The sequence below is a fragment of the Rhincodon typus genome, chromosome 36 (genome assembly GCF_021869965.1).
Source record: "Rhincodon typus isolate 14 chromosome 36, sRhiTyp1.1, whole genome shotgun sequence".
Classification (NCBI taxonomy): domain Eukaryota; kingdom Metazoa; phylum Chordata; class Chondrichthyes; order Orectolobiformes; family Rhincodontidae; genus Rhincodon; species Rhincodon typus.
In genome coordinates this window covers 20,529,350-20,540,016 of record NC_063367.1, presented here as the reverse complement: position 1 = coordinate 20,540,016, position 10,667 = coordinate 20,529,350, and the positions used below count along the sequence as shown (strand labels likewise).

The 10,667-nt window shown below is 40.7% G+C and overlaps 1 protein-coding gene across 1 annotated transcript in view; it reads left to right on the top strand.

Annotated features, from left to right (window-relative positions):
* Positions 1-10,667, top strand: part of LOC109927398 (tubulin tyrosine ligase-like family, member 6) — a 49,130-nt gene that overhangs the window by 26,732 nt on the left and 11,731 nt on the right. Inside the window, exons 11-13 of the mRNA XM_048617087.1 lie at positions 194-382; positions 2,080-2,257; positions 9,460-9,654. Coding sequence (XP_048473044.1) covers positions 194-382; positions 2,080-2,257; positions 9,460-9,654 — 562 coding nt within the window. The remainder of the gene's footprint in view (positions 1-193; positions 383-2,079; positions 2,258-9,459; positions 9,655-10,667) is intronic.

Sequence of the window (10,667 nt, the reverse complement as noted above, 5' to 3'; positions counted from 1 at the left end):
CATCCAGCTCTACACCTTGTTATCTCAGATTCTCCAGCATCTGCAGTTCCTACTATCTCTCGCCACAGCACATCTCTCTTTTTTATCTGCGTTACTCAAATTTTTTAATATCATGTGATTATTTATAATTTAAGTGGTAATGCTAAAATGGCTGATTAACCCTCTCTTGATTTTAAATCTGTTACATCCACAGACGGGAGCAATATGAAAACCACCAGTTAGCCTGGCTTCAGCAGGTAGAAAAATATGAAAAGGAACATCTGGGAGGATTCCATCGGATTTACCCAAAGTCCGACTCTGAAAAATATGACAATTTCTTTAAACAAAGTGGATCACTCTTTCAAGAAACAATCGCTTCCAGAGCAAGGGAAGAATGTGCCAGGTATGGACTGTGGGAACCCGGTTGAAGGGACATTTATGACCTTGGAGGGGCCTCTTCATTGCTATTAAATGCATTAATTAATAGTCATGGTATAGACACTGATAGTATTTCCTGTCATGTATTTAATTGTCCTGTCAATACATGCAAATACTCTATATTTGCTTTTGAAATATTCACATAGCATTGGCTGTGGACCTTCAATGATTGATGGAAAGTAACACCTAGGTCTTTTACCACTCAACAGCCCTGCCTAGCATTGCTCCTATCCAAATTTATGACATTGCGTCTAAGTGTTTTACAGAAATGGCTCAATTCCCTCATCATACCTAGATATTTATACAAGAGTAAAGTATATTGTTATTTAAAGAGGAAAATGCTTGGTGAGATTGCTTGACAGTCTGCTTTATGTAGTTTCAATTTTCTGATGGTGTGACATATCCTGTGGTCTGGTTCTACTGGCCTCAATTTCTTGCTGAGATCTTGTCTCTGGGAATTCTCCATCCATATGTACATATCAGCAAGCTTTCCAATTATGAAAGCAGTGCCACTGAGCCCAGGCTGTCATTGCAGAATGTCCATGTTGACACCATCATGAAGAAGCAGTCAGGAGCTGCAAGCCTGACTCTATTTTTCTCAGCTCATAATCCACAAACATGGAAGTCAATTGTAAGCCTTCAACTTTACTGGCTGTGATTAACTGGAACAGTCTTTATGGGTGGCTGATGTTATGATACCAGCTGATGATACTCTTGGATAAGTTGAATCCTAGAATGAAACCTAGCTTGATGGTCACTTTTTATTTGTTTCCTTAGTTATGATGGTCAATCACTGGGACAATCATAATGCTGCATGTTTTCTTTAACAGGACCGATGTCTATTGCACACAAGAAGAAATAAAAGCAATGAACAAAGCTATCTAAATATATAAGAAAATTAGAATAATCTCAAAACACACAGCAAAATCTGTTTCCTGACTCTATCTGTTACAGAGAACTCGAGTCCAGAGAAATTACACCCCTTATCTCAACTATTTGGGGTTTTACTTAACTGTCTTCCAGGTTCTTTCTTGTGGAATATGGGGGCAATTTGATGAGACCCTTCCAAAGGTACTAATGTGAAATCTTCACAAATCTTCTCAATAACCTGCAGATTTCTAATCAAATATTTCTGGCTTGAAAGTTTCGCATTAACCCTTCTACTGATGTGCATTGTTTTCTAACTGCCCTGAATCATTCTTCTGGAAGAGAAACTAAACTTGCTTCAAAACTCAACACTGGTGCCTTAGAAGTGAACTGAAAATCCTGCTTCATACTGAATTTAGAAGAAATTTGCACATCCTCAATTCTTCTTAATTATAAATTAAGCCTTCTATATTGACTGTACCTGTCATGAACACCATAGCATAAATATCTTTCCATTAACACCACACTCACCTACTCTCTGACACATACTGGATTAGGTCACTGTTCCGGAACAAACCCTGGCTTTATTTTTTTTTAAAGAAAACTTTCCACAAAAGTAACCAACACACACATCCCACTATGTTGAAATTAATATACAAAAATGATATTAATATACAAAATTATACACCTTTCATCACACTGGGTAGTTGGAATGTGTGATGTGTAAGAGCTGCCATGTACATATTTGTGCCAGGTCTTTGTTGATTGACCAGTTATTGGATACTTTGTGATCAGGCAGCAATTGGAGGAGATCCGGCTGAAAAATGAACCAAAGGAACAATTGGCAAAGGGGAAGAAGAAAGAAGCAAAGGACACCAGCCTGCAAGGAGAGTCAGGAGGCGAGCCACAAATGTTTGATCTACTCTCCAGAAAGATCCGTGGTGACTCATGCTACAGGAAATTAAAGAAAGAGGTACTGTTGCCAATTCTTACTACTGCATATTTCACTCAGCTGATGTCCGCCGACTGCAGGAACCATACTGCGAGCATTTTAAACATCTGGGGTAAATTCTTGATGCCCTATACGTGGATGAAAAGGATGGACATTCCCCTTTGTGTTAACCACCACGTTTTAAGTTAACTTAATCATTGAATTCTATCAAACAATTTGTAGAAATCAGCATATTGAGGAATTTGTGATCCGTGTGCTAAATCTAATTATTTTTGTATTTTAAATAGCTGAGACTATGATAAAGCAAAAATGGTTTAGGAACAATATTTTCAGTTTTTCAGTTAGTTTCCAGTAGGGTGCCACAGGCTGCAGTACTAGTTCCCCTGCCTTTTGTGGTCTGTATTAACAATTTGGACATAAATATTAGGGGCATGATAATGAAGCTTACTGATGACACAAAAATTGGTCTTCAGGCAGGTGGTGATGAGGATTGTTCTTAATTGCAGGAAGATATCGATGGATTAGTTGGGTGGTGTATAAGTGACAAATGGACTTCAACCTGGTCAAGTGTGAGGTGATGCATTTGGGCAAAAGAATACAGAATTATTGGGACAACACTGAGAAATGTAGAGCAAGCAACTTCCACAGATACATGGAGGTAGAGCACAGTTCAATAAGGTGATTAGGAAGGCATTTTTCTCTTATTAGGTGACGTATAGATTATAAAGGCAGGGTGATTAGTTGGAACTGTAGAAATCATTAGTGAGGCCACAATTTGAGTACTGTGTGCTGTTCTGGTCACCTCACTGCAAAAAGGATGGAATTACACCAGAAAGGCTGCAGAGGAGATTTACGAGGATATTGCCAGGAATGATACAACTATGAGGAAAGATTTGTTAGGCTGGAGTTGTTCACCTTGGAACAAATCTGGCTGAGGGGAGTTTTGATTGAGATGTATAAAATTATGAATGTCTTGGATAGAGTGGATGAGAAGGGCCTGTTTAGTTGTAGAAGAGAAGTCAGTGACTATGGGAATTGATTTAAAGTGAACAGTGGAAAGTCTAGAGATGAGGAAAGATTTTTTCACTTAGAAGGTGGTAGGGGTCTGGAACTCGCTGCCTGAAAGGTTCAAAGAGGCAGAAACCTTTGACTCATTTAAAAGGGATCTGGACAGGTACCTCAAGTGCTGTAACTTGCAGGGAAGTGGACCAAAAACTGAGTAGTGGGATCAAGCTGGATGGTTTGTTTTATGGCCAATGCAAACGTGATAGACTAATGGGCCTCTTTCTGTGCTGTAAATATTCCGTGATTCCATGATAATGGTGACCATTTAATTATTAGCGTAATGTTCAAAATTATTCAGTTGAATAATATCATTAAGGGAAGGAAATGTGCCACCTTTATCTAATCTGGATCATTGAGCTACTGTATTTGAGATTAGTGAAAGCGAACAATATGACATGCTTGCAATTCTTAGTATCTAAGAATCTTTAATGCATAAATCTCATACACAAAGCTTCTAAGTGTTAGTGCGTTATTATCTCATTTCATTGACTTAATTCAGAGTACTAACCAAAATGAATAAATTTTCCATATGCTCAAACTTGGATCAAAGGTAGAAAACATAAAAGTATCTTATTATACTTCTTTGTAAAGGCAATAAAGATTGATGGCAATGTCCTACAGAAAGCCAACACAAAGGGCACCTGGGGTGAGTATCGCTCTTCATTCTCTCCAGCTGTTTTGAGAAATCACCCCTTCCGCATCACTCCACCTTCCCTCCATCATATTCTTCAGCTAACTCATGTGGACATACTGCAACAGTTCACTCTCTTTCCAAATTCACTCACCTCTTCCTTTGCTCTTTTCACACCACACAGCATTCTCACACCCTCGCACTCATACGAACTCTAAATATTTCCACTTTGCTTTCCAACAACTGTTCACTGACACTCATCCTGTCTTTCTGTAGAACAAAAGAAGGACCAAGACTGGAGGAGGAGTACCCTACACGGCAGGTCTTACTCAAGCAGAATGTTGGTCCAGTCAAAATGCATGAATATCGGGGAAGACAGCAGAGTATCTGCAAATTATTTATGTCCCTTCATTCACCTCATCAAGTAGTTAACATCATTCACAACGGCAACATTGTTATTACTGTCATCCCTTAAGTCCAGTCTTCAGTGCCACCGTAACTTTTGTTGCTTTTCATTTTCCTCAAGGATTTCCCAGCACTGGAAATTGCAAAATGTTCCTTGGAGGAGGATGGTTCACTACAGGCTCCGTAACTCCCAGGCATAAATTCAGACATTGGTACTCTGCATGAGTTAGAGAGTTAGCCACAAGTGTCTGCTTCTGGTGAAAGATTTGGCTAAATTGAGCAGTAGCAACAGATACTGGTGGCACAGCAGCAGAGAACCAGTTCAGCTCATGGGAGGTGATGTCTGTGCTCAGCACTGCTGGGTGTGACAGACGGTCAAGGTTTCAGACAAGAAAATAACATTGTAGCCCTGACCTAAGCAGTTACAGCAGATATTGGCAGACCTGCTAAAATTCCTTCAGCACAATGACTGAAATATGGAGAAGTCTGGTTCCCGCCTGTCATTTCACATGGCATCACCACTGTCAGTTCTTCTTTGGCCACCTCGGAGACATAGGCCTTGGGAAGAGAACTACCATCAATACGCTGTGGAGCTAAGGTGGAATCTGGAGAGCCAGTTGGTGGAATTTAAATTCAATTAGTAATTTTGGAATTAACAACTACTCTCCACTTTGTGTTTATCAACGTCTGGTTCATCAATGTCCTTTAGGGAAAGAAATATGCAGTTCTCACTCAGTTTGGCTTACATGTGACTGCAGACCCACAACAGTTGACTCTTAACTGCCCTTTGCAATCACTTAGCAAACCACTCAGTTAAAGGCAATTAGGGGTGGACAACCAGTGCTAACCTTGCTGATGACACCCACCCTATAAAAGAATGCATTAAGAAAGAAGTCATCATGCAGTCATTAGGCTCCATCTTTGAGAAAGTGACGCAGAAATTTGTCTGGAAGGATTGATGGGTCAAATGGCAGCAGCATTAAAGGAGTCACTGACTGCCTGCTGTCTGCTCTCCCGCAGATCAGTGAAAGTAATGAGTGCATCTCCAATGCCCACCTCAGGTACAGTTTAGCACAATGGTTACAATATGTGTTGCTTTCTCTCAGGATGTCAGCACACCTCCTTTGCTACGCTGTCAACCTGTCATGATTACAGAGCAGTCGGTGGGACACACTGCCCAGGCCGCCAACACGGTGTTTCAGTCTCATCTGGGACCTCACGGGCTGAACCACCTAGAGGTCACCAGCCACCAGCATCTCAAGTCTACTTATGTGAACAGGAGAAACCAGCAGCATTTCATCAACATTTAACTCATTAGGAGTTGTAGGGTTAGGAAACATCCTAATAAAAAAAAGGTACATGGGTTGACAATGAATGATTAAAGACTGGAAGGCAGTCATGGTCTCTGGAATTAAATTCAATGCATTTGGTAGCTTCTGGGTCTGTATTATCAACATGTCATTGATACCATTCTGCCAACCTGTACGGGAATGTCATTTCATGAAAATTAAAGGAGTGCTGAAAGAGGTAACAAAGACAGTTAATTTAGAGTAATCTTGACTAACTATTCAGAGGAGGGGGTGAACATGTTATTGGAAGACCCGACCCTTGCATTTCTGGCTGAAATGTTGAGCTGGATTCCCTTTTGTTTTCACCTTATCATCCAGTCAGGCCATGCACCAGTTGCTGTGGCTGAGTGGGTGGCACTTTTGCCTCTGAGTTGGAAAATTGTGAGTTCAGCTCCTCAAGACATAGACTTCACCACAAAATCCAGGCTGACTTTCCAGTGCAGGACTGAGCAACAGGTGCACTGTTGGAGGTGTTATCCTTCAGGTGAGATACTAAAACAGGCTCTATCTACTCTAGCTGGACACAATTAATCCCTAGCTTCTTTTGAAAAAGAGCAGGGGAGTTATTCTATGTCCTTTACTAAAAACCAGATTAATGGGTTTTCATTAAATTGCTGTTTGTGGAAGTTTACTGTGCACAAATTGGCTACTGCATTTCCTACATTACATGCATGACAATACACCAAAGACATGATTGCCTGTAAAGTGCTTTGGAAGTTCTGGGTCAATTGAAAGGTGCTACATAAATGCAAGTTTGTCTTCCGGCTATTGCTTTACCTCCTCCAAGTGCAGTTCACTCTGACAGCTATATCTCTGCCTCTACAGCCCTAAGACATTCTCCATTGTCATTCTGCTGGTCTAATGGATTTCATTGCATTGGTGTTATTTGGATGTTGTGGGTTTCATTAAAAGTATGCGAGGGTTGGCAAGGGGGTGTTGTTAACTTGCTCCCCACCAGCAATCCTGTCACATTTCTCCACACTGGGGAGATGTTTAACAGTTGCACCAAAATCACCCAACTCATGTTCCAGCACCTCACTTTAGCTATTGATCAGGATTGGGAACCTTATTTCTTTCCTTACTCTGTGGTGCTTGTGTCAATTGTAATTGTCCAATCACAGCTATAACTGGAAGGAGCTAATTCGACAGCGACTTGGGGTTGGATGGCTAAGTGCACACTCGATCTTGCATTTATCCTCAGTAGAGGATGATCCAAGTTTTGTCTGTATGCACCTCCTGTTTGCATTCAGTGGAGCCTCAGACTGTCCGGACAAAGCTTAAAGCCGCGTTCTCATTCATTTGCATGTATCTCAGGTTGAGGGTGCCATTGTGTCCTCCTGCCTTGTAATCCAGAAGTTATCCACTAAGGAGGTGACTCACAAATATATCCATAAGATTCAAACAGAACAAATTAATGGCTGTTACTAACTAATAGGCATGAGTTACTAGGATGTCATGACTGAACAATGGCATGTGACTATCATTTGGTGACTCCTGTATATATCTTGTCCTATATCAGAGGAGTTTGCTCTGTTAGTTGATACTTCTTTTGCCTATGATTAAGGTGGGGTTGGGTGCATGCAAGTCTCATCTTACTTCCTTAGCTTGTGAATAAGAGTTGGCCAGAATGGGAAAGTTGAAGTGGTTAGATGAAATTGATGGCAACTGGTAAAAACTTTGATAAATCCTTAAGATCTTTCATAGGACTAGTTGGAATGGAGGGTCATTGGGTATATCCGCACAGGATCTGGGTTTCAAATCCAGCTCAGGCTGGAGAGAGTGGTACCCCGTCTGCTGGCTATTAGGATCTGAGATCAAAGGAATTGAGCATTCTCAAGGCAAAGCTTACATCGAATCTCAATCAAGGAAAATTGCTGATAATGGAAACATGAGGTTTTGATGCAATAGAGCAGAATAGACAGTACCCACATCTACATATAACTGTTCCATCTGGCCTGGGGATTCTTGTTGCAGCCATTATATGCTCAACATGGAAGTGCTGTAATCTATTAGCATCCCTCACCTTGGCGAGTACAAAATGTTTGGAAAACTTTGAAAAGGACAAATGGAATGAAGTTGCCCGGTGAAAGATGTTAAATGATAACTCTTCAATTCTGTTGTAGGTCACAGAGCAGTTGACAATGAATGCCTATCCCAGTCATCTCTGTCAGCTGACTTTTCAGGATCTGTCTTTCGAACCTGATTAATTCTAGTGCAATACTTTATGCACTTGTCAATAAACGTTATTGTTAAATAATGCAACAAGTTACTAATTCTGTTTTAATTATGCTTTGTAACAAATAAAATGTCAGGAAATCCAGATGCTGGCTAGATAGTGCAATGGGAAGGCTTCGGTACTCTGGCTGAATATTGTTTCAGAATTTATTTTTGTGATCTGATTTAATGTCACTGAAAGACATCAGGAGGACAGCTTCCTCCCATAAGACAGAGCAGAAAATGTTAATGATTCAGCAGAGTAAATTAGGGTTATGTTCCTGGTATTTCTTCACCGTGACCCTGCTAGTGATTTTCTGATGTACATATTGTATTTTCATTATGTGACAGGTTCTGTAATGCTTCGACATGGGTGGCCATGTCGACATTTTCTCTTATTCATTCAGGGGATGTGAGCATCGCTAGCAAGGTCTGCATTTGCTGCCCATCCCTAATTACCTGGAGAGATGTTTAGTAGTTGAGAAAGTTTTAGTAGTCCTGGATTAGGGAGAAGAAAGTTCTGCTCATTCTTGGTTGAGCTAGTGCTTTGCATTGATCCTGCTGAAGTAGATTATCCTGTCAGTAACTTCACGTAAGCACACAATGTGATCAATCCACCTTAAAACTATTCTGCAAAATTCGCTATAGTCAGAAGCTAAGAATGTCAAAGGAATCACATTCTAGACAGTTGCTTCAGATCGTCCATTCTTAAACAGGAGATGATTGTGGCTGTTGACACTCGTCCTACTTTTACTGTCAAGACTCTGGCTCTATTTCTTCCAGAACTCTATTGCCAACTCTTCCATCCTGGATTCAGTAATCCTAGTTTGCCCATCACCCAGTCCTAACACAATGGAATCAAAATCTATGCCTCCTTTAAAAATTCCTCCATGCCCACACCTAATTCTACTACTTCCATAAATGTTCATCCTTTGATCCTTAAATTGTGGCTTCTATGCATTTCTTCCTATCTTCTACTTGACTGTTGCTACTTTCTCTCCTACCTGTAAATGACTCGCCAAGTTGGCTCTTTGATCTTTTGGTTAACACTTCCACTTAGCACACCTTGAGACGTTAGCTATCCTAATGGTGTGTAAATGTAAGTTGTGCGGGATTTGAGCTCAATCCCCTGTCTCATAGCTGCTTGCTTTTTGAAGTTAGTGTACAACTCCATACTGTTAGTAGATCTTTCAGATACACATTCTGGCTATTCTTAACAGTGAGCATTGAGAGTGATGGTGGCCTTTTCAAGCTCAGTCTTCACTTAATGTCCATGCAGAAACTTTCTGGCAGGAATTAATGAATGCTGATTAAAATTGAGGATGCGGGCTGGTTTTTCCTCTCAGTGATAGTGAAACAGATTGAACTGCTGAACGCAGATCTCCAGAGGGCAAGGTCAGTGACTGAAATTAGCACCTGAACACCATTCTCAGTCTGAGCACCCATTAACAGCTGTAAGTCTGGCGGTTATTAAAAACTTTTCTCCACGTAAATTCCAGAACTTAGTTGTCCATTTGGCCTTTTCTAATAGTTTTTTGTTGTTGTTGCACGTTTTACAGGATACCATAGACATCATGAAACCGTTGGATATTATTGAAGAGGAGGAGCTGCAGCGACTCAGTGGGCTACTGCAGCGGGAGAACCTCCTCCGAGCTCTGGGTGTTATCGAGCAAGTTTACCGCATATTGCAAAACACTCCCGGTGTTAACTGCAGTGTTCAAACTGCTCCTCCATATGCTCCTAACCAGAATAAAGTGAGTTGCACTGTGTGAAAGTGTTAATTGGTTATCCTTCAACTTTGCACTCTTGTGGGAGAGCCTTGCCCGCCTGGAAATTGAGATCGTGAGGTGCGTGTGCCTGCATTTCCAGCAGGTGAAGCTGCCCACTGCGAGCACAAAGTTTGAAATGACTTGTTTGATGTTTGTTATAATATACACAAGGAATGCTAATTCTCTGCATTCTCTCTGTGAATCCAGATAACAAAGCAAGCAATTTTAACGTAACCTAGCTCCTAATGAATTGGATGCACCACTGGCTTTACACGCTGTTCAATCTGCTCCCTATCAAAACCAATGGAGAGGGTTATTGGGTAGCATTTTAAACCTTCTACTGTGGGCTTTCTGCATGATGAATTGAATTTTAATGATCCCTGCCTAAGTTTTGAATGAGTCAGAGATAAGGCTGATCCTGTCCTCACTCAATGCGATTACCGGCATACTTTCTGCCACTAGATCAAGAAAGAGCCGATCAACTTGCATTTATATAGCATCTTTCAAATTCAGTAGTTTTAAAGATCTTTGTAAGTACTGTTGTAAAGAAGGAGTTGCAGGAGTCAATTTATGTACAACAAGCCCCTACAAACAGCAATGAGATAATTTAACATTTTGATGAGTGCTTTTTAAAGATGTTATTTCTATTAGTGAATGTGTCCAAAGGAGAACTCCGTTGTCCTGATTCAAACAATGGTCTGAGATCTTTCATGTCTATCTGAGGAAGCCGTCATGTGCCTCAGTTTAATGCTTCATTGCAAGCCTCCAGCACTGCTGTACTGTGTCAGCCTAAATTATAAATTCAAGGTCATGCGCTGGAGTTTGAATCTGCAACCTTTGAATTATTGGGCAAGAATGCTATCCAATGAACCAATGCTGATCAATATCAGAAACGTTGCCTAGGCCAGAAGCTTAGAGCTAATTATGAAACCTCTGTCACTGCCCCAGAATAGTTTGTGCTGGTTCTAGATCATCCTCTTCTGTACAGCTCTATATAT